Source organism: Urocitellus parryii, chromosome 5, assembly GCF_045843805.1.
Source record: "Urocitellus parryii isolate mUroPar1 chromosome 5, mUroPar1.hap1, whole genome shotgun sequence".
Taxonomy (NCBI): Eukaryota; Metazoa; Chordata; class Mammalia; order Rodentia; family Sciuridae; genus Urocitellus; species Urocitellus parryii.
The window spans coordinates 160,821,367-160,845,823 of NC_135535.1; the positions used below are offsets into that span (position 1 = coordinate 160,821,367).

The window sequence follows — 24,457 nt, forward strand, 5'->3', positions numbered from 1 at the left end:
TCTTAAAAATACCATCATCTTTATTATAAAGTCCAATTCTTCCCTAATTATCTCCTTACCTGAGTCCTCAGCAAAAGGGCTAAGCTGGGTATAGCCACAATGCTTCCTTTTGTCCTTACTAAAAATACTGTCAATATTCAGAGATTCTCGTTTGGGTCTCCATGTTGGACGATACTTGCTAGAAGAACTGGATTTTGACTCACTGCTGGTACTCTCTATTTCCCAATCATGAGAGTGTAAAGACAGGTTCCTAAGAGGTTTTTTGTCAGGTTGGTCTCCTCCCCTACCTCCACAGGGAGATCCTATATTGGTCTGAGAAGCCAGGGATGGTCTGTTATGAATTATATTGCTGACTGTCTCTTTAAAATCCCTTAGCCTGTTGGTGCTGCTGGATGATTTGGAGGCGTTCCTAGGAGCCTGTTTCTCTTTCAGTGTTTCTCCTAAAAACACAAAGAATGAATCAAATATAGATGTTTAAAGTGATTAGAAATACCCAGATCCTAAAGTCCAGAAAGTAAGGAGAAGCCAACAGTCTGAATGTGACACAAGTTTGATAGGAAATGAAAATGAGAAGCAATGCAGAAGCTTGCCTTCACTGTGATATCCTGAGGCCTGTGGCTCATCACCTTTCCTCCTAAGGCGGCCAGAGTTCCTCTTGCGCTCTACTGGAGACCCTTTCTTGGATGTGTGTTTCTGATTACATTCACTATCAGTCAGATGTCCTAAAAGAACAAGGAAATGGGAGTAAGCTGGTATCTGAGTTTCCTCCATCCCCTTGAGAGCCTAGGGATTCATGGCAGTACCACAGATTAGAAGCATTTGTGGCCAAAGATATATAGATTTCTCTATATAGGTTTCTCTCTGTAGATAAATGCAGAGAAACTCAGATATTTAACAACAGCTTCCAAATGTAAAATGTCTCCTGAGCAATTACCAGACTCAAACCACACTCATAATCTTTCCAATGACCAGAAGGACTAAAGACACATGCTTAGTAACTTTTTGTTTTGCCTCTTTACTGCTAGGAATCAAACCTAGAGCCTCGCAAATACTAAGCAGGTACTCTACCAGATACATCCCAAATCTTGGTAAATTTTAAAAGTAAGTTTTAAAGCTTCTATAAAAATGTCATGTGTATGTATGTGAAATCATATTATATATATGATTTCACAAGTTGAATAAAGAGTTCTTCTTTATTTGGCAACACATATTAAGTGAGGTTGGATTTTTAGTACATTTGGTATTATCTCATGGGCCTCAGCATTTGACCACAAGAGTTCTGATTATGTATGGCTTAAAGACCCAGTTCTAAACAGTCCTTAAATAAGCATCACTTAAAAAGACATTTCAGGGGCTGTAGCTGTAGCTCAGTGGTAGACCGCATGCCTGAATGTGTGAGGCAGTGATTGATTTTGATCCTCAGCAACACATAAAAATAAATAAATAAAATAAAGGTAAGTAAATAAATTTCAAAAAATAAAAGACATTTCAATTTTGATTAATTCTCTTTTTCATCTTCTACCCATGCTTTGCCAGACTCAACTTCACCCAGACATTATATTTTATAGTCTCTCAAGAGTAATTATTAGGAAATCCAGGGAGGCTGGGATATTTTATGCAACTTGCCCTGCTTCATGCCCATAGCAGACAAATGTCCTGAGTATGACTCTGACTTTACAACAAAGATTAGGTTCTAAATGATATAGTTAACTAAGCTGCTAAAAGCTAGAAGGTGAATTAAATTTGAAGACATGCTTAGAGAAAACTCCCTTGCTTCTCAAATACACATAGAGTTAACAGAAATTTTCATGTTTGTATATGAAAATCCTTGTTGATATTCAGGTATCATCAAAGTAGTGATATGGATACTTATTTTCTACCAATGGTTCCATATATTCTTTTATTGCTTTTTTTTCTTTTGTTGTATTTGGGCTGACAAAAAAAGATTTAAGGAAGGAAGAAATTACTTGGAGCAACTAAATCTTACAATGTAAAGACAGGTCCCATAATCAAACCTTTATTTAACATAAACCTCACCCAGTTTATCGTTGTTCTGGCTTCTCCCTGGTTCACTCTTTCAGAAATATGGCCTTATAGTCATACCTAACACCATCTATGCAGCAGTCATCAAAAGAAATACAACATGAATTTGATCAACTTCTAGGTCTAATTACCAATTTATGAGAAATAAGAGAGAGAGAAAGTTAAAGTATACCTAGGGATAAAATCAGCAAAATTCAAAATGTAAGAAATGTACCGAATAAAATACCTAGTTCTTCAACAATAAATTGCAAGGAGAAAAAGAAAAACAGAGGCAAAGCCTATAAGTTAAAAGTAACCTAAAAGACTCAACCTATCACAATGTGCAGACCTCATTTGGATTTTATGTGAAACACAAAAATAATTTTTTTTTTAAATATATGTACCACACTGTTGTTTTGAGGATTATGGAAGTGTATGCATTTTTTTTTAAAGAGAGAGTGAGAGAATTTTTTAATATTTATTTTTTAGTTCTCGGCGGACACAACATCTTTGTTGGTATGTGGTGCTGAGGATCGAACCCAGGCCGCACGCATGCCAGGCAAGCACGCTACCGCTTGAGCCACATCCCCAGCCCACAAAAATAATTTTTTAAATATGACATTTATAAAATAATATTTGAACACTCATTGGCTATTTAGTGGTTTTAAGGAATTATCTTCTTTGTGGGGGTGGGGCCAGTGCTGGGGATCTAACCCAGGGCCTCATTTACACTAGGCAAACATTACTCCACTGAGCTATATCCCCAGCTCTCATTACTATTTTTAAATGTAATAATGCTTTGTATAAAAAAAATTATTATGTTTTGGCAACACATATCAAACTATTTATGAAAGAAATACAATGCTTGGGATTTGACTCAAAATAATTCAGGAGTGGGAAAAGTGGGTATAACTAAATTGGTTATGAATTATCATTACTAAACTAAGTGATGGATACCTAGAGGGGCAGTATACTCTTCTATATACTTATGAATGTGTGAAATTCTCAATTTAAAAAAAGGCCAGACAGAGATTATAACTCCCCAATATGAAGCCAGAAACCCACAAATTCCCCAATTTCTTAAGAACATGGGCACTGGGCTAGAGTTGCAGCTCAGTGGTAGAGTGCTTGCCTCACATGTGTGAGGCACTGGTTTTGATTCTCAGCACTGGATGTAAATCAATGAATAAAATAAAGTCCATCAACAATTTAAAAAAATATTGAAAAAAAAAAAAGAGGCTGGGGATATAGATTAGTTAGTAGAGTGCTTGCCCTGGGTTCAATACCCAGCACCAAAAAACAACAACAACAAAAAAGAATATGGGTACTGTTTTATGCCTCAGATGTTCTATCTCCCATAATGAACTTTTCATCTCAGGATTCACTCTATTCTTTCTTGTATTCACTATATTGGTTTCTTCCACTGACGCAGGTATACTCTCCTACAGATAAAATAATTTAAGAATGTTCTCTGTGTGGAATGCACAATGATAGCAAATAACCGGAGAAAAACAGACTTCAGAAATAATCACATCAAACAATCATATTACAATGGCCCTTATTGATTTGTTGCTGTTGACAGGAGTGTGTGCAATGGAGTATCATTGTTCATTCAGAAGTGTGTTGTTTCCTTGCATTCCACATAATTACCTAAGTTCTGTGCCTTTCTACCCTTCATGGCAAACATTTCTGACTTGCCTCTGTTTCTTTTTCTTGGGAGACCTTCTATGCAGGAATTGAATTAGGCAAGAAGGGTCCTCTGTGTAAGTCCCTACCTGTGTCCCGACTGCTCTGGGACATGGAATCATTCTCCACATTACAGATGACTGTCCCCTGAGAATCAGAAGAGAAGTGACTGACCACAGACTCATGGTGGGAGTGTTTGTAGGGATAGCTCTCTGTTGAGGAATCTGTTCGAGTGTCACTTGAAATGGAGGGCTCCCTCCCTAAGGGAAGGAGGAAACACATATGCAAAAGTGAGGAAAGACAGTGACAAAGAAGAAAAGAAATGGATGCAACAAAAGACTATAAAGCAAGAACCTCCTAGAAGGGTGAGAAAGATATACTACAGAGTCATTCTTCCTAAATTCCAGACACACATAAAATTCCTTCCACTTTGCCCCTAACTTGCTAAAGCCCTCACTTTGCCTGCCACTGTGCAAAACTGTGGGATTTGAGAAAACCTATGGGGAAAAAGTGGAAGAAATGAAAACGTTGTGGGAAGTAAGATTGATTTGGATGGAAAGTCCCAGGCCAACCCTATCCTATAATATTTTTCCTAAACTGCCATGAATGTTGCTATAAAAATTTTAATTGACATTATATGCATTTTTAATACCACTGAGAAATTATGAGGCAGATATCTAATCTTTGGTTTTAATTAGTTCAGTCAGAATGCTTTCTTTCAAACACCTAACTGAAATATGCACAGTAGAACAGATGAGTGATTTAAGAGAGAAGTAAAACAGGTCTGTGTGGGGTATGAAGAAAGCACCAGATACCAAGCAGTAGGGAAGGAGAAAAATGTCAAATCCAAATATCTTCTCCTTCATAAATATACTAAGAGTCACTGCTATATCCAGAAGAGGGAATTTTTTTTTTCTTCTTCCTTGTCAGAAATCAGACCAAAACTATTAAGATTATAGTTCAAATATTAAGAACCTCTATGGGTAGTCTGAGACTGTAGCCATCAAACTGAAAACTGTTTGCATAGGAAATCATTTAAGTTCTAAAAAATTGACTCAGGAAAGAGAAATTGACTTATAAGCGAAGGAATATCACTCTTGCATTTGGAATTTTAAAACAAAATTCTCTTACCATCCCCCCAATGATTAGCTTTACAGTGATTCAATTTTTTTTGATTAGCTTTACAGTGATTCAATTTTTTTTGTCTTAACAATTCATTTAAGTCACTGTTAAAATTGCTAGTAAAAATCAACCCTCTTTACTAACATTAGAAGACTAACTACTTGAGGTCTCCCTCACAAACTTAGTTTCTTGGTGTAAATAAACACAGTTTCCTTCTCACTTTTGAGCTGGGGCAAACTGACTTAGGAAACACACCTTTGAAGGCAGAAGAAAACAAAGCCTGACACAAGTTAGGTTTCAGCACAAGTTGTCATTTCTTTCTTATATATAATGGATCCTGTCTCTCTCTAAGCTAGGCTGTGTGCTAAGCACCCAAATATGAATCCCAACTATCTGAACACATGGAATGGGAAGAGGGGAGAGGTAGAGAAATAGGTTGCTCACCTGAATCTTCACTATCATAGCATGTCCTGCTGTATGACTGGAACTGAGCTTGGGGAGGCAAGTCCTGGGTAGACACTGGGGTACCCTGGGGGTCTGCATAAAGCAGCAGCAAGGGCTGATAATGTCCCTTGATGCATTTGGTTACCACATCCTTCCATTTGGGGCCAATCTATATCAAAAACAATTAGAAAAACATGACAATTATACTTCATATCCACAATTCAAAACATATCTTCTTCTGCAGCTTTACTAAAGAAAAGGGTAAAGAAACAACAAAAGAGATCTTAGACTTAAACTTATTAAATCTTTTTGTTTAATCTTTTTTTGGTAAATCTTTTTAGAAAGCATTAAAAATTCCATAAAATTGGGGCTGGGGCTGTAACTCAGTGGTAGAGTACTTGCTTAGCATGTGTGAGGCATTGGGTTTGATTTTAGCACTGCATATAAATGAATAAATAAAATGAAGATCCATCAACAACAAAAAAACCCATAAAATAAATAATAAAATTACTTTTATTTCTGTGAAACATCAATTCAGTTTTAAAATATGAATAAAAGCTCTGAACTTCAGTTGCCTAATGACCAAGTTCTTTTCTCAGACATTTGATTAAAGCCTTCATTTGAATTTTGCATTTCTATTATTTACTCCTATATATTAAAATCACTTTTAAGAAGCTGAAGGGCACACAGGCTTTCTCTTGCAGACTGATATAGAATAAATGGCATTCAGTTTCAGAGTTCACACATGATAGGGCATAAAATGTCAAACTGCTTAGAATAGACAGCTAAACCTCTCAGTCTTAGCCCTATGATGGATTCAGCTCTGCTATCACAGTGGAAAAGAATAACAGAACAGCCATGGAAACAACAATCCAACCAAATCTCCATGCTCATCCCATCTTAAGCTTGAATCAGGCACACTCTTAAATGTGACCTATATTGTAGCAGTTAGACAATGAGAACAGTGCTTTATTCATAGCAGATATTCAATAAAATTTTTAAGAGAGAGTGAGAGATGAGAGAGAGAGAGAGAGAGGGAGAGAGAGAGAGAGAGAGAGAGAGAGAGAGAGAATTTTTAATATTTATTTTTTAGTTCTCGGCGGACACAACATCTTTGTTGGTATGTGGTGCTGAGGACCGAACCCGGGCCGCACGCATGCCAGGCAAGCACGCTACCGCTTGAGCCACATCCCCAGCCCAGATATTCAATAAATTTATAACTGAGGTACCATTATATTATTTTATTTTTGTTCCTCCCCCCAAACTTTTTTGCTAACATATTATAGTTGTACATAATAGTGGAATTTACTGTTACAGATTTCTACATGCACATAATACAATATAACTTGGCCAATATCATTCTCATTATTTCAATTAAACACATTTATGCTTCCCCATACAAACCTTTTTTTGTTTTATAACTTTATTTAATAATTTGCTATAAAAATATGGAACACTTCATGAATTTGCTTATCAATTTTGTATAAGGGCCATGCTAATCTCTATATCATTCCAATCTTAGTACATGTGCTGCTGAAGCAAGCACACAAATATTATAATACCCTATAAGAGTATTTTTCAAATAAAAACATAATACTCAAATAATTTATATGTCTCCTCAAATTATAACAACAACAAAGAGAGCGGGGGAGGGAGAGAGAGAGAGGAAGAAGAGAGAGAGAGAGAGGAGAGAGAGAGAGAGATAGATAAGAGAACTTGACAAAGATACTGCTTCAAGTCCATGAATTGGTATATTCAGAAGCTCCCCCTAGTTGCTAATGTCATCACAAGGGGCTTCCTACTCATACAGATCACTTTGTGCTTTAGACAGTACCAAGTTTCCTGCTTTAAGTATCACTATGGCCGTATTTTCCCTACATTATCCCTGCAAAACATGCTAATCTGAATAGGACACTTAGGAAAATAAAAAAAAATTAAAGAATAACGTATATCAGCCCTCAGACAAAGTATTGCCCACTGGTAATTCCATTCCAAGATTTGGAATTCTAAATTTTGTGTTGAACTTATACCCAAATTTGAGAGATTAGCCTATTCCCACACAAATGAACTAACTAACACACTTTAAAAAATACTTCATCAACTATAAATACAGGACTATTTTTTCTGATGAGGGGATTCAGAAAAAAATAACAGAAGATACACTGATCCTGTCTTAGAACTAGGCATCTATTGGAGAAGACAAAACTAATAAAATTTGGCATATAGTTACCCAGAAAGATAAAAATATAAAGTACATCTTAAAGAGATGGGTGGGATCACCATTCAAAATTAGAAAAATGAAAACAAATGAATATCCTTGTTTTTATTTGTTTGGTTTTGTTACTGGGGATTGAAGCCAGGGGTGCTTTATCACTGAGTTACATCCCCATCCCTTTTTATTTTGAGACAGGATCTTGCAAAGTTTCTAAGGAACTTGTTAAATTAATGAGACTGGCCTCAAATGAGATTCTCCTGCCTCAGTCTCCTGAGTCACTGGGATTATAGGTGTATGCCACTGTGCCTGGCTATTCTTGCTTTTCTCATTGCAGTCACCAAACCCTTCAAGACAGCCTTGACTATTCCTACCTCCTTGACATGAGCATCATCAAAATACATCCACTTGCGTATCTTTGTTTGAAAAAAGAATGTAGAATAATGTTTGCCATAATAACAGATCATTCCTACTAAGTACAGTTCAGACTGCTTGGCCCGGTCATCTGTCACTCTGAAAAATAGCTATAGGAAAAAAAAGAAAAGAAAGAACTGTTACATATTCAACCATTTCACATCACCTCTCAGTAGGCTCCATCAACATCTAATTAAGGTACTAACTTGCTTCCTCCTCCCTTCAGTCCAAGTTTTTTTTTTTAGTAGTCCAGATTAATCATCAGAAATAAACCTAAACATCCACAAGACTGGGATCCTAATTAGAATAAGATATATTTCATGCTTATATAAACATATCAAAATGGATTCTAACTAAAAAGAACAAATAAAAATTTAAAAAACAGAAATAAACTTAAGAAGGGAAAAAGGAAGGAAAAGCAAGACAGATGGTGGTCAGTAAGCTGGCAAGAGGTGATGTTTTCTTCATATTTTTCAATATTTTCTCCCTGAAGCCTATCAGGAACCTAGAAAGTGTTTTTATTTAAACACTCTTAATTTTCAAAGGCTTCTTATCAGCTGACCACACAAACCTACATTTCCTACAACAACTTAAGCAGTGGGAAGAAAGTCCTTAGGAGGAGCAATACAACAATTCTGGTTACCAGCATTGCAATTCCTAGGTACCCAACATTGTCCTGAGTACTAAGAGCCACACAAAAATATTTGAGGAAAAGGATTCTGGCCTTGAGGAACATAAATGGTTGAGAAATAAACATAAAATTTAAACAAAAAAGTACAGAATATGCAGACTATAGAAAATTTTTAAAAAGAGATTTTGTTGTGATAGCCTTCTCAGGTCAGATACCTTGAGGAGATCTAAATTAAGTTCCCAGAAAGTTTATTTATCCTCAATAATGGATTAACTTTAAAACAATGAAGGCTTCCCTTAGTCAAAGGACTATCCTAGAGAGAAACTAGTAGAAAGAAAGCTAGACTTTCTATTCTTCTTGAACTGAAGGAAAACCCTGGCTGTACCTATATTAGGACATAGATTGGATAAAGTAGAGATCCAATCTGAAGACTTCTTCCCTATTTCCCTAAATAAATACACCTCAAAAAACACTAAATTGGGGCTGGGGTTGTGGCTCAGTGGTATAGAGCACATGTGAGGTACTGGGTTCAATCCTCAGCACCACATAAAAAAAAAATAAAGGTATTGTGTACAACTACAACTAAAATAAATAAATATATATATATATATATATATATATATATATATATATATATATATATATATATATAAAAACCAAAACACTAAATTTTCTTCCAAGCTGCATCATTACCTTCTCAACAGATAGTGGTTTCTTATATGCCTCGGCTCAGGTATCAACTCCTTCAAATCCCATAGCAGCTATGGTCAGGATTGCTCACACCTTTGACCTTACTACCTTTTGTTATATATACTTTGCTATACCATGCTGTTATAAACAACAATAAATAGAGCATGCAATAACTCTATTAATTCATTTTTAACAGGAGCTAAGCTCTATGAATCCTATCCTTTTTGAGGTCAAAATCATCCCATTTCTTCTAAAAAGCCTTTACCAACCTTCACAAAGGAGATATGTGAGCATATATATACAGGTACAGGTATCTATATAAATAAGCATGAGTATATCCGTCCAAAACTCTATAATACGTGTCATCTATGACATACCTTTTTGTTCAGTGCTTGAGCAATACTAAGATACAAGAACTCTAAGTCAGAGATAAAGGTAACTAACACGCACATCACCCAACTTAAGGCAGGTGCCCAGACTGTGGATAACATCTTCTGCCAAGTCTGAATGGTCGGAGTCCCATACCAGCCCAATTGTGATAATCTGTGGAGCATTCATCAACACACGGCGAATCCGGATCCTCTCTCCACAGTTGCTCTGAAATATATATACCATGCTAAATCAACAAGTTTCCCACCGACTCTGCCTCAATTCCACTGACTCAAGATTCTCCTTCTCACTCTGAACTCCCACAACTTAACTTACGGGACAGTTCCGCAGATCCCCCATGGTGCTGGCGTTCTGCAACAGCTCACCAAACATGCTTGGCGAAGGTTTTTCTCGTCTTTCCAGCATACAAATAGCCTGATTGCTTCAAGATGGGGCAGGGGGGAGACAGAGGGGAGTAATGGTGGAACTTGTACTGAGTTATGGTTAAATTTGTTTAAAAAATCATTCATACAAACTCCTAATTCACATGTTTGATTTTCTTCCTCTGCCCAAAATCCACAGCCCCTTATCCTGACCAGCCTCAGTGTCCCACAAACACAATGAGTACTGCTACCTGTCCCAAAATCCAAAGCTCATAGAATCCCCACTTCTCCTCCCACTTTGCTGACCAGAACTGAGCCTAAGAAAAGAGGAGGGATGGGAGGGGAAAGAAGGAGAACAAAAGTTATTTTTAAATAAATAAGTGTTCTGAGTTCAGAACACAGATTCAGCAATAAGGATATATGTTATTTGGTGGCCTTCAGTTAAAGTCCAATAAACTGGTGGAGTGTCTAAGGGTATAACAGAGAACTCTCTAAAACTCACCAAAGGGAAGTAGTGGAGATGTAATGCACCATCTGGATGAAAGGCAGGGGATCAGAAGTGGCACCACAGCTAGTACATACACACTGAGCCAGGGAGAGAAAACAAAACTTAAACAGCCAGTCACAATGTTTTGTAACCCATTTAATAACCCATATCCCAGGATCAAGTGTTCTTGAAGGAAAGATATAAGAAATGGGGGCAAAGATAAGGGATCACCTGCTCAAACAACGTCATTGCAAATTTCTGGTGGGAAATGCAGTGTTGGGCAGTACATATATCTTCTTTGGTTTCATCAGCAATATGGAAGTGAATTCTCATCAGGAGGTTTTCCTAACAGGGAAAGAACAAAAGCAATATACCAACAATACTTAAACAGACAAATGGACAAACTAGTAAACAATTTACCCAGAAAAATAGTAATCCTCCTGGAAAGGAGGAAGAACACTGATTCTTTTTTAGCATACATTAATTTTATTTGCTTATTTTTATGTGGAGCTAGGGATCGAACCAAGCGCCTCACACATGCTAGACAAGCATTCTGCTGCTGAGCTACAGCCTCAACCCCAATCAATACCACTGATTTTTTTTTAACCTTTTTTCAAAAAACAACATCAACAGCCAGTCTCAGGAAATCAAAGGTGGAATGTTTTCTCTCATATGTGGAAGCTAGAACAAAATAAGGGAAAGGAGGAAAGGAGGATCTGATATCGAAAAGAAATAGGAAAGATCAATAGAATAGAAGGAGATAGAGAGAAGGACAGGAAAGAGAACGCAGAATGAATGTTTTAAAACCATGCTATGTGCAGACATAAATATACCATAGGGAATTTCACCTTTATGTATAAAGCAGAAAGAACAAATAAAAAATAAATAGATAAGCAAAAGGAAACTCCGTAGAGGAAGGAAAACTGGGGGAGGGAGAAGGAAAGGCAAAAGTGGAGGAACATGAACTGAAATCAAATTCTATACATGTATGATATTGTCAGGATTAACCTAACTACTATGTATAACTATAAGGCTTTAGTTAAAAAAAAAAAAAAAACTATCAAAAACAGAAAATGAGGACTAGGGTTGTAGCTCAGTGGTGGAGTGCTTGCCTAGTATGCATGAGGCACTGGGTTCAATCCCCAGCACCACGTAAACAAACTAAATAAACAAAATAAAGGTATTTAAAAACAAAATAAAACAAAAAATGGGTGTCAATATGATCTAATTTATTCAGATTTTATCAGTTTTTACATGCACTTGTGTGTTTATGCAATTTTATCACATGTGTAGAGTCATGTAACCTCACCGCAATCAAGACTTAGTGAGAACCTGTCTTAAAATAAAAAATAAAAAAGGGCTAAGGAGGTGGCTCAGTGGTTAAGTGCTTCTGAGTTCAATACCTGGTACGGCGGGGAGAGAGGGGTGGGGGAGGGAGGGAAAGAAAATGTCATATAAATGGGATTATAAGGTATACAATCTTTTTTTTTCCTTTTTTTTTACTGGTTGTTCACAACATTACAAAGCTCTTGACATATCATATTTCATACATTAGATTGAAGTGGGTTATGAACTCCCAATTTTACCCCAAATACAGATTGCAGAATCACGTCGGTTACACATCCTACAATCTTTTGATATTACATTTCACTCAGCACTGATCCCTGAAGATCCATCCAAGTTGTTACATAAATCAACCATTCACTCTTTTCATTGCGGCATAGTATTCCATGGCATAAAAGTACTACAGTTTTACTATCTATCCACTGAAGGACACTTGGATTACTTCCAGTTTTTTACTATTATGTATAAAGTTTCTATGAACATTAATGTATATATTTTTGTATGACCATAATTTTTTATTTCTCTGGGATACGTGTCCAGGAATGCAACTGATGTATCATATGGTAGAGTTTGCATGTTTAGTTCTATAAGAAATGACCAAACTTTTCCAGAGTAGAGATGCCATTTTCAACAATCCAAATTCTCAGGAGTACCTCTGAGAATTTTTGGCCCAATATTTATCCTTTGATGGGATGTACATAAGTCTAGATGTTTTTATTTGTTCCACAAAGTCTTTTAAAGATTGGTAGGTACAACACACAATTCAGAAAAGTTAGGATCTTCTATTGAGTCATTGGGGGCAACACAGATGTCTATTTAGCATATCACACTTATATTAGGGACTCAGTTATTCCCTGTTGACTATTTTTAAAACCAGATAAATTCAAAAAGTCCCCAGACCAGCAGCATTAATATCAGCATCACCTAGGAATTTATTAGCGATAGATACTCTTGGGCCCTATCCCAGGCTACTGAATCAGAAGCTCTGAGGGTACAGTCCAGCAATTTGTATTTTAATGGCTCTTTGGAAACTAAAAGCCACTGTTTTATGCAAAGGCATGCATAAAACTAGCCTAATTCTGAAGGAGAGATAATAAAGTCATTAGGCAATTCACACTGCAATAGGAGAGACACTACAGACCTATGGGAAACTAGAGAACTTCTAGTTATAACTATAAAGATCAGGGCATAGTTAATTTCCTCATAAAGTAGTCAGCCCAAGTTGAGACCATTTAGGAGACCTGCCCCATATCAAAAAGGGCCAGAGGCCAGCACTTACAAAGCACTCTGCAGCATCATCCATAATTCCCAGCTGGAAACGCTGTTCATCCTGGAATGTCTTTGCCAGAGCACTGCGGAGAGTATCAGATGGAAGCACTTTTTCACTACTACACTGAAACTGGTTAAAGATTCCCTGTAGAGAAAAGATTAGACAAGTGAAAAAGCACAATGCTGTTATTAAGCTTCTACACACACCTCTTTGTCATGTTAGCATCTCTGTACTGACAGCTATAAAAGCAAAAATATTTCCCATGGGTTGATATGCTTGCAGTTAGTAATTTTTTAATAAAAATCAAGAGTCAGAATGAAGGGTACAATCTGTGCTAACAGATCATCCATCTGAGTGTGATGCCAAGGACACACATTAGGAGAGACCATTAACATAATAAAGTTACCTTATTTCCCGTAATAAACAGAAGTAGATATTTAGGTTAAAAAACAAAAAAGGGTAAGTTACATGTAAATGGATTGGCAACTTATTCTTTGGGGGCTCATCCTATGAAACTTGGCCCTCTTGTTTTAAATTTTTCAGCCAACACAAAATTTTAAAAGTATAAAAAAGAATATAACAAAAACCTGTTGTTTACCACCTAGAAATAAATATTCCATCATGTTTACTTTCAATCTACAGACAAAGCTAAAGTCTTTTTTAAGACTTCCCCATCTCTACTAGTCACAGTATAATGAGTTTTTTGCATAGTCTTCTCTTTCTAATACCTCTATATACAAATATATAATTATATAGCATAATTTTGTGTCTGTGTACATTTTGTTCACATCAAAACTATCACACTGAATGTTTCTTGTGTTTTGTTTTTAAATTCAGCATTGTTTTTGAGATCTATCCACACTGATAAATCTCAAAAACATTCTTCTTCTCTACTGCATGCAGTATATTTTTAGATGTTGATGGACCTTTATTTTGTTCATTTATTTATATGCGGTTCTGAGAATTGAATCCAGTGCCTCACACATGCTAGGCAAGCACTCAACCACTGAGCCACAACCTTAGCTCCTGCACAGTTTTTTTTAAATTAATTATTTATTTGTTCTAATTAGTTATACATGACAGCAGAATGCATTTTGATTCACAGTATACAAATGGAACACAATTTTTCATTTTTCTGATTGTACACAAAGTAGAGTCACACCATTCATGTATTCACACATGTACCTAGAAAAATAATGTCCATCTCATTCCACCTCTTTCCTACCCCCATGTTTCCTCCCTTCCCCTCCCTCCCCTTTTCCCTATCCAAAGTTCCTCCATTCCTCCCATGCTGTCCCCAAACTCCCATTATGGATCAGCATCCACTTATCAGAGAACACATTCAGATTTTGTTTTTTTTGGGATTGGCTTACTTCACTTAGCATGATATTCTTCAGCTTCATCCATTTACCTGCAAATGCCATAATTTTATTCTTTTTCAATGCTGAGTAATATTCCGTATATATATATATATATATATATATACACACATATGTATATACATATGTATGTGTATATATATGTGTATAAACACACACACACACACACACACACACACACACACCACTGTTTCTTTATCCATTCATCTACTGAGGGTATCTAGGTTGGTTCCACAATTTAGCTATTGTGATTTGTGCTGCTATAAACACTGATGTGGCTGCATCCCTGTAGTATGCCATTTTTAAGTCCCTGGGTATAGACTGAGGAGTGGGATAGCAGGGTCAAATGGTGGTTCCATTCCAAGCTTTCTAAGGAATCTCCATACTGCTTTCCAGATTGCTTGCACCAATTTGCAGTTCCACCAGCAACATAAGAGTGTGCCTTTTCCCCCACATCCTTGCCAACACTTATTGTTGCTTGTATTCTTAATAATTGCCATTCTGACTGGTGTGAAATGAAATCTTAGAATAGTTTTGATTTGCATTCCTCTAATTGCTAGAGATGTTGAACATTTTTTCATATATTTGTTGATCGATTGTATATCTTCTTCTAAGAAGTGGCTGTTCAGTTCCTTAGCCCATTTATTGACTGGGTTATTTTTTGGTGTTAAGTTTTTTGAGTTCTTTATATATCCTGGAGATTAGTGCTCTGATGTGCGTGGGGTAAAAATTTGCTCCCATTCTGTAGGCTCTCTCTTCACCTCATTGATTGTTTCTTTTGCTGAGAAGAAGCTTTTCAGTTTGAACTGTATTCTGTTTAATCAAGTGACAATTCCACAACTATATTCTATCTCTTTATTAACAGACATTTTGGCAGTCTCCAATTTTTCTGCTATTAAGAAGAGGCAATGACAACTTATACTCCCAGTAGTATATGACATAAATGTCCCCATATTCAAAATACTGTCAAAAATGAATACTGGGGAATGGGGGTGTGGCTCAGTGGTACAGCGCTTGCCTGGCATGTGTGAGGCACTGGGTTCGATTCTCAGCACCACATACAAATAAATAAAATAAAGGTCCATCAACAACTAAAAAAATATGAAAGAAAGGAAGGAAGGAAGGAAGGAAGGAAGGAAGGAAGGAAGGAAGGAAGGAAGGAAGGAAGGAAGGAAGGAAGGAAGGTCCATCAACAACTAAAATAGATATTTTTAAAAATGAATACTGTTAGATTGGCTAACGCTAGTCTTTCTAACTACTTTTAATCTCTCTGGGTTCTTTGTTAGCATGCAAATATCTTCTAGCCTAATGACCTTGGTTACAGTGTATTTTGATGCACAGTCATTTTTTATTTCAGTGTAATTACATGTTATCTATCTTCTCTGGCTTTACCTATACCTGAACCCTGTTTGAAGGCAATGTCCAGAGAATGAAAACAAAAGTGACAACAAGTGGCACTTGGCTTGATGAGTGCTTCTCAGGTGGTGTTAGACTCTCCCCTGAGACTAGAACATGTTCTTAACATTATGTGTCCCACATCCTCACTAAACCACAAAGATAAATGACCCACTGAGCAATGCATTACATATCAACAAAAGAAGGTATATCTCTTCAAAGTATTAGAAATTCTTCAGATTAAAAAAAAAACAGCATTATTTTTCAGATATAATACTAATGAGACTAGAAACAAGACCACCTTATAAACCTACAATGTGATCTAAGACTACAAGGACCTACCAAGCTTGAGTGTCTAATTCTTGGTCCTCATAATATTTGACCTATCAGCAACATTTAACTTAGCTGATCTTGAAAATGTTTTCTTCCCTTAGCATCCACAGTACCAAACTCTCCTGTTTATCTTTCTACCTCATTGGTTACTCATCATTCTCCTTTGCCAGTTTCTTACCAATTCTAAGACTCAGGCTTCAGATCTCTTGATTTCTCTACAGTCAGTCATTTGCACTCTTAGTAGTTTCATCTACAATCATGATTTTGAATACCACACATACATTGACAATGCCCACATTTACATCAACAGTCCAAATCTCCATCCTGAATTCTGGATTTGTAAATCCATTTCATCTGCTACTATGCTAGTTCAAGCCAATTCATCCCTTTATTCTTGCAATTTTTTAATTTTTTTTTATGTGGTGCTGAGGATCAAACCCAGCATCCCACGCATGTCAGGCGAGCGCGTTACCGCTTGAGCCACATCCCCAGCCCTGCAACAATCTCTTGACTGACCCCTTTGTCTCAAAGAAGCAGCAGTTTCATACAGTAGGCATGGGCTGGAATTGTGGCTCAGTGGTAGAGTGCTTGTCTAGCACGTGCAAAGCCCTGGGTTCGATCCTCAGCACCATATTAAAATAAAATAAAGGTATCATGTCCAACTACAACTAAAATTAAAAAAAAAAATACAGTAGTCAGATGATTTTTTAAAAAATATAAATCAGATAGTACCATTCTTCTTCTCAAACACTTAAAAGATTTATCATTGAATACTGAGTAAAAGTCAAAGTTATAAAGCCATACATTACCTGGCCAACTAGTCTATTTTTGGCTCATCCCATACAAGCCACACAAGTCTCTTGCAGTGCCCCAAACCCACCGTGCATGTTCAGGACCCAGGACTTTGCACTGAAATCAAAACTATTTTCCTCATTCTATCCATGCACTAGCATCTTTCCTCCTTGTACACATTCAATATCCATCCCTGAGGCAGTTTAAGAACAGATTACTTGAATTGTGTAACTTACAATTATTTACCTACAAATGATTCCATATGATGTGGAAGAGTCAGCACCAGCAATACATATTTAGTATTATTTAATAAGTTGTGGGGAAAATTTATCACAGTTATTCCAAGATATTTTGGATCAACCTAGGAATCTATTAACAAGTCTATTATAAATTCAAGTAAAGGCAGGGTAGAGCCTTCCATAATTTGTTACTGGAAGGGAAAGAATGTCCATGAGAGACTGCTTTAGACCAAAAGAAAATGTCTAGGTCCACAGGTAAACAGTTGGAATATCTGTCTAGTGATCTTTAGATTTTGAAATTTTAGGGGAATAAGGTGAAGAAAAGGAAGAGGAAGGTGAAAAAAGCAGGGACTATTTCTACAAATTGCATGTGGTCTAATAAACTGATAATTGGATGAAATAAAGTCACACTAGCTTGACAAAACTGTTTCCCAGCCTATTGCTCTCCTCAATTGTTATTGGTAAGACACTACCACTCCCCTAACAAAAGCTCTAAAACTCTATCTCCAGGGCAAGGAATGGATGAGATTTGTTTTGTTTTGTTTTGTTTTGTTTTGGTACCAGAGATTGAACCCAGGAATGCTTAACCACTAAACTACATCCCCAGCCCTTTTTATTTTGAAAAATATAATAGGGTCTCATTAAGTTGCTTGGGGCCACACTAAATTGCTGAGGCTGGCCTCAAACTTTATTTATTTGTTTGTTTGTTTATTATATTTTCATTTTTTTGCTATGCAAGAAAACTTTATTATAAGTGAAAGTAACTTGAAAGTAAAGTAAAAGCAAAGTGAATTGTCTCCAAGCAGAGAATGATCCTGGCCTTGAACTTACAATCCTCCTTCTTGCCTCCTGAGCCACTGGAATTACAGGAGTGCACCACCAGCTAGATTTGGTCCTTTGTTTGGAGTTCAAAATTGGCTCCAAAACAACCCAACAGGAAATTATTTCCAGGATAGCTCTGTACAAAGCTGGCATTTATACACTTCACTCCATTTAGTCTTTCCCAATGAGGTTTCCTTAAGAATTAAGCCCTGTTACTCTAAGGCATCCGTTATTCCTGATGAAATAACTTCTCTCCTATGCATAACACTAGCTATATACCATCCTAGGAAGAATTAAGAAAACAGTCACTTTCTGTGTTCTGTGGTTCAGAAGACCCTGTTTGAGAAAGGAGAGGGCTCCACTCAGAGATGGCATAATATAATAGCTAAATTGCCAGGCTTGGTAGGACACACCTATAATCTCAGCAACCCAGGAGGCTGAGACAGGAGGATTGAAAGTTCAAGGCCAGCCTCAGCAACTTAGAGAGGCTCTAAACAACTGTCTCAAAATAGCACACATACACAAAAGTACTAAATATAATATAATGCTTAAGAGTTTGGATACTGAAGCCAAACTGTTTTCAAACTCCCAACCCTGATATATAAGGTACTGTTGTTATAAGACCTTGGGCAAATTATTTAATTTTTCTAGATCTCAATTTTATAAGAGTATAAGTATCTCCTAGGTTTATTTGAGGATTAAAATTAATATATGCATTCATGTGTGTGCATGCACATGCACAAACTTGCTGTCAGAAAGTATTATTCTTATCATCATTATTATATTTAGGAGTAATTTTAAAAAATATTTATTTTTTAGTTGTAGTTGGACACAATATCTTTGTTCTATTTATTTATTTTTATGTGGTGCTGAGAATTGAACCCAGGGCATCACACATGCTAGGCAAGCACTCTACTGCTGAGCCACAACCCCAGCCCCTTTAAGAGTAATTTTTTTAATTTTGTTGTTGTTGTTGTTGTTGTTTAATACCTTTATTTTTTTTGAGAGAGAGAGAGAGAGAGAGAGAGAGAATTTTATTTATTTTTTAGTTTTCGGCGGACACAACATCTTTGTTTGTATGTGGTGCTGAGGATCGAACCCGGGCCGCATGCATGCCAGGCGAGCGCGCTATCACTTGAGCCACATCCCCAGCCCCTAATACCTTTATTTTTATTTACTTATTTTTATGTGGTGCTGAGGATCAAACCCAGGGTTTCACACATGCTAGGTGAGCGCTCTACTACTAAGCTACAACCCCAGCCCTAGGAGTAATTTTTAAAATATTTTTATTGGTTGTTGATGAACCTTTATTTACTTATTTATATAGAGTGCTGAGAATCGAAGCCAGTGTCTCATACATGCAAGGCAAGTACTCTAGCCACAACCACTGAGCCACAACCCCTGCCCTAGGAGTAACTTTAAGTTACTAAAAATAAAAAGTCAGTCCACCACTGTCCTATGCTGAACAAAGGCCCTAACTCAGATTTTTCTACCTTGAGCTACTTCCTCAGTCTCTGAGAACTGGATAAGGGAACGACTACTTTATTTTCTGTTCTGTTGCTCCCACGCAAGAGAAACAGATTTCCCATGACCTAGATAATTAGGTTTCAGCAGAGAAAGGAAAAGGTCTGGGTCAGAGCTCTGTCTGCACCCACAGTAGATCTGCAATAACAGATTTGGATCTTGTGTTCAATGGCATCGATCTCTCTCTGTCATATTCTTTTCTCACCTCTTAATTATAGGCAATCTTCTCCATATGAACTGAGTATCTGAATGCATTCAGAAAAGCCTCTGACTGAATCTTCTTTATTTTCTTATTTTAATTATTATTGTCAGTCTTGCGGTACTATTGTTAGGAAGAAGCAAGTATATTATGGATGAAGCAGGCTGAGCTTGCCCAGCATGCATCTGTGAAGCTCCAGCTCTGGAAGAAGCTGTAGCACAAAGCCCCTCTGTTAGGGTAATACACTAACCTCTGTGTGTCCCTCTCACATGAGCACAGGGGCTGGAACGGGCCTCCTTCTGTTCCTTTTTTACCCTCCTCCCACCTTTCCCAGAGGGAGATCCTGTTCACACCAAAGAAAGCCAAGAACATTTAGTTCAGCAGTAAGAACAGGTGGCAGTACCAATAAGGAACAAAAACTGGTATTCTTCCAATTGCTAAGTTCTATGGCAGAAAGAAAGAGCAGGAAGAACCAAAACCCAGGAATTATTTTTCCTGGTGGTGTCCCTAATGGTTTCATATCAATAAGCAAAAAAAATCCCACCTTTGAGGTTTCTCTCTGCTCTTTTCCACAGGTTGAAACCAAAGAGGTCTTCTTTTCATTCTCATAAAATACCAATTTACTTTTTGTCTCTTAACTATTTTCTTGGATGTGGTACAAAAGCAACAAGATTTTAATGACTAAAAGCAGGTGCTTCCCCACCCATCTCTCTTGGATGAAGTAACAAACAATTCTCTCCACATGAGCACGTAATTATTTGGATTAGTAAAAACCATGCAAATAAAACAAAAGCGTCATAAAGACAGAAAGTCCTTGATTTTTGGCATCTACCAATGCAGCTGTTGCTTAAGTTTTTTCCCCTAAAACACAGACCCTTGCCTGCAGAGAACAGTGGTTTATTTCTCTCTCAAGATTTCTTAGTCTTCCATTTAAAAGAAGTCATAAGTAGAGAGAGTGGGGGGTAAGGAAGAGAGGCTGTTGTAGTTTCAACGTTTCATGAGCCCACAGCCTTTGGAAAGAGCCCAAGTCAAGAGGCTACTTCATCCCTGACAGGTGTCCAACAATACCTTCTACAAAGGCATGACACACTTTAGGCCCTGCCATTTGCTCAATTCTTGGGGTTTCTCTTTTTTTTTTAATTATTATTTTTCTAATTTTTTTTCTTTTTTATTTATATATAACAGCAGAATGCATTACAATTCTTATTACATATATAGAGCACAATTTTTCATATCTCTGGTTGTATACATAGTATATTCACACCAATTTGTATCTTCATACATGAATTTTGGATAAGAATGATCATCACATTCAACCATCATTAATTATCTCATACCCTCTCCTTTCCCCTCCAACCCCTCTGCCCTATCTAGAGTTCATAAATTCCTCCCATGCTCCCGCTCCCTATCCCACTATGAATCAGCCTCCTTATATTAAAAAAAACATTCAGCATTTGTTTTTTGGGGATTGGCTAACTTCACTTAGCATTATCTTCTCCAACTGCATCCATTTACCTGCAAATGCCAAGATTTTATTCTCTTTTACTTCGAGTAATATTCCATTTTGTATATATGCCACATTTTTAATCCATTCATCTACTGAAGGGCATCTAGATTGGTTCCAAAATTTAGCTGTTGTGAATTGTGCTGCTATAAACATTGATGTGGCTATCTCCTTGTAGTATGCTGTTTTTAAGTCATTTGGGTATAGACCAAGGAGAAGGATAGCTGGGTCAAATGGTGGTTCTATTCCCAATTTTCCAAGAAATTTCCATATTGCTTTCCATATTGGCTGCACCTATTTGCATTACCACCAGCAGTATATGAGTGTACCTTTTCCCTCACATCCTCGCCAATACTTATTGTTGTTTGAGGTGAATAGAGAGCAAATGGGAGCAAATCTTTACCCTTCACACATCAGATAGAGCACTAATCACTAGGGGATATAAAGAACTCAAAAAACTAGACACCAAAAAAATAAATAAATAACAGTTAATAAATGGGCCAAGGACCTAAAGAGACACTTCTCAGAAGATGATATAAAAGAGACACTTCTCAGAAGATGATATACAATCAATCAACAAACACATGAAAAAAATGTTCATCATTACTGGCAATTAGAGAAATGCAAATCAAAATCACTCTAAGATTTCATCTCACTCCAGTCAGAATGGTGTCTCTCTTTTTGATATGGGCTTTGTACATTGCTCATTTTGGCCCTTCTAATCATTCTTTCCTCCATATTTTGTGGAAATCAAAGAACCTAAATGTGCTAATCTAGTCTGTTTGTAAACATGACTCTCTGGAAGTAAAATAGAAAGAAGAGTCATCAAGGATGTTTGTAGAAAAAAAAAAACTTTCATTGTTTTTGCATGTTTAAAAGAATGTTGACAAGAGGTTGAGGCAGGAGGATCACAAGTTTAAGGCCAGCCTGGGCAACTTTGTGAAAGCCTGTCTCAAAGTAAAATTTTAAAAGGGCTAGGGGTATATAGTTCAGTGGTAGAATTCTTTTTTTAAAAATTTTTTAGTTATAGTTGGGCACAATACCTTTATTTTATTTGTTTATTTTTTATGTGGTACTGAGGATCGAACCCGGTGCCTCGAATGTGCTAGGCAAGCACTCTACCGCCACAATCTCAGCCCCTCAGTGGTAGAATTCTTGCCTAGTATGTATGAGGTCCTGGGTTCAATTCCCAGTGCCAGGGGAAAAAAGAAGAAGAATGCTGAAAGTTCTTTTTCAAGGCGGGGGGGACAGGTAAGAGTAAATAAACGTACACCCTTTTGGCACCCAAAACAATAACAAAGGACTTTATTTTGAAACAAATGCCATATTTTATCAGTATATATTTCAAATTATACCTCTAAAAAATAACTCTTGGAGAAGGATACAGTGCTACACACCTGTAATCCCAGTGACTTGAGAGGCTCGGGTAGGTGAATAACAAGTTCAAAGTTTGATCTCTCTCAAAGGAGAGATCCTGTTTCAAAGTTTAAAAAAAAAAAAAAAAAGTGTGAGGGGTTTGCTGGGAAAGTAGCTAAGTTGTAGAGCATCCCTGGGTTCAATCTCCAGTGTAAGGGGGAAAAAAAAATTACCTCCTTTGGGGAAGGCAAAAAACAGCTGGCTAGTTTCTCCCTTGGAATTCTCTAACCTTATGTCTAAAAACAGCTGTCTTCTAAGCTTCCTGATTAGAAAAACATCCATGTAAACTATACTGGTCCCTTTAAATTAAATTCATTTATCAACATCGTATCTCCCTTGTTTGTTTATTTTTTAATGATGCAATCTTTTTTTTGTTTGTTTTTTTACCTTTATTTTACTTATTTGTATGTGGTGCTGAGGATCAAACTCAGTGCCTGACACCTGCTAGGCAAGCGCTCTACCACTGAGCTACAACCCCAGCCTGAGTTTAAAGTTTTATTTATATTTAATTCAAAGCCCATTATTCTGGACACAGTAATAACGAAAGGTTAGAGACTATCAAAGGCTACTTATCACACTCATTCCTGCTAATAAGGCGTAACAGCCAGCCACCTACATACATACAAAGAGAGAAACCACAAGATTTTAAGACAATGGACCAAGGGAGGGACACAGAGACAAGGATAGGCAAAATTTACCAGAAGACAGTATTTCCTCTAGTGGGAAATCATAAACTAATGATGAGATTTTATACAATATAATAATCAATTTACTAATTTTCGCCATAATAGAAAATACAGAACCCTCATAGATACAAAGAATATATACTCAAATCAAATTTTAAAAATTAATACCATATCCTCTTACCCCACTAGGTAAATTAAAAGAGGGGACTCTTCTGGAAATGCAAAAAGATTTTGAAATTATGTAAGTTTTAGACTCTGCCAAAAGTTCTGGAAAGGAAAGAATCAATCATGATGGTCTCCTACATTTCTCCTTGCAATTATACCTTCTATCTGAATATCATGCACAATTCTGAACTCCAAGTTTTGAAAAAGAACAAAGGATTCAGTTTTATACTTTCAAGTTGTATCAATGGTTAAATTAGTTGAGAATATTCAGATTAGACACAGCCTACTAGGACTTTCTAGTAAGGAAGGTTAATCAAAAGACCAACACAAATATACTCATATCCACAGGTAGTCAAAACAAGAAAGTTAAACATTAGTAGATGACATCTGAATCAGACATAATGATATACTTCTTATATGTGTGCTGTTTATTACTAGATAAAATTTCCAGGGAACATGCTACAAATATAATCTCCTCCTTTAAAAACTCAGTCCAGTATAATGGGTTTACTCCTCTCTTCCCTGACACTGGCCATGAAGGAAAATGAAGAACCTTCCATTCCCACTGTGTACAAAAAGGAAAGGCTAGATAAATAATGAACAATGAGTAATTTTTCCACCACTTTATCCTCTGTACTTATCTTTCAGTACCCAATAAAGTAAAAGCCACATGGTACAACTCAAAAAACATTAAGGGATTTGCTCCCTGAACTCTCAATTCTCCCCCAATTAACAAGTAGTCTATCAGCAGAACAGATACCTGCCTGCCTCATAAGAACAGTCTTTGTCTTGTCTCTAGTTACAGATATTCTGGGTCACCTCCTTTACAAAACCCTATTTTATCCCTAGGAACCACCCTCTACTAGCACCATTCCCCAGCTTTTATGCCTTACACTAGCATTCTTAAGAGGAAAAGAAAAATCACTAAT

At 36.7% G+C, this 24,457-nt stretch overlaps 1 protein-coding gene and 1 non-coding gene across 4 annotated transcripts in view; both read right to left on the reverse strand.

The window, feature by feature from the left end:
* Positions 1–24,457, reverse strand: part of Usp54 (ubiquitin specific peptidase 54) — a 70,764-nt gene that overhangs the window by 28,374 nt on the left and 17,933 nt on the right. Inside the window, exons 3-13 of one of the 3 annotated variants that reach the window (XM_026390174.2) lie at positions 13,084–13,218; positions 10,692–10,805; positions 10,476–10,558; positions 10,225–10,290; positions 9,927–10,032; positions 9,672–9,818; positions 7,861–8,010; positions 5,275–5,443; positions 3,798–3,968; positions 591–722; positions 60–440 (exon numbers count right to left, since the gene is read on the reverse strand). In XM_026390174.2, the coding sequence (XP_026245959.1) occupies positions 60–440; positions 591–722; positions 3,798–3,968; positions 5,275–5,443; positions 7,861–8,010; positions 9,672–9,818; positions 9,927–10,032; positions 10,225–10,290; positions 10,476–10,558; positions 10,692–10,805; positions 13,084–13,218 (1,654 nt within the window). The remainder of the gene's footprint in view (positions 1–59; positions 441–590; positions 723–3,797; positions 3,969–5,274; positions 5,444–7,860; positions 8,011–9,671; positions 9,819–9,926; positions 10,033–10,224; positions 10,291–10,475; positions 10,559–10,691; positions 10,806–13,083; positions 13,219–24,457) is intronic. The other 2 variants (XM_077798421.1, XM_077798422.1) reach the window with 2 other exon arrangements.
* LOC113183838 (U6 spliceosomal RNA) lies at positions 6,717–6,820 on the reverse strand. Its single transcript, XR_003300919.1, has one exon. It is a non-coding gene; the product is annotated as a U6 spliceosomal RNA (small nuclear RNA).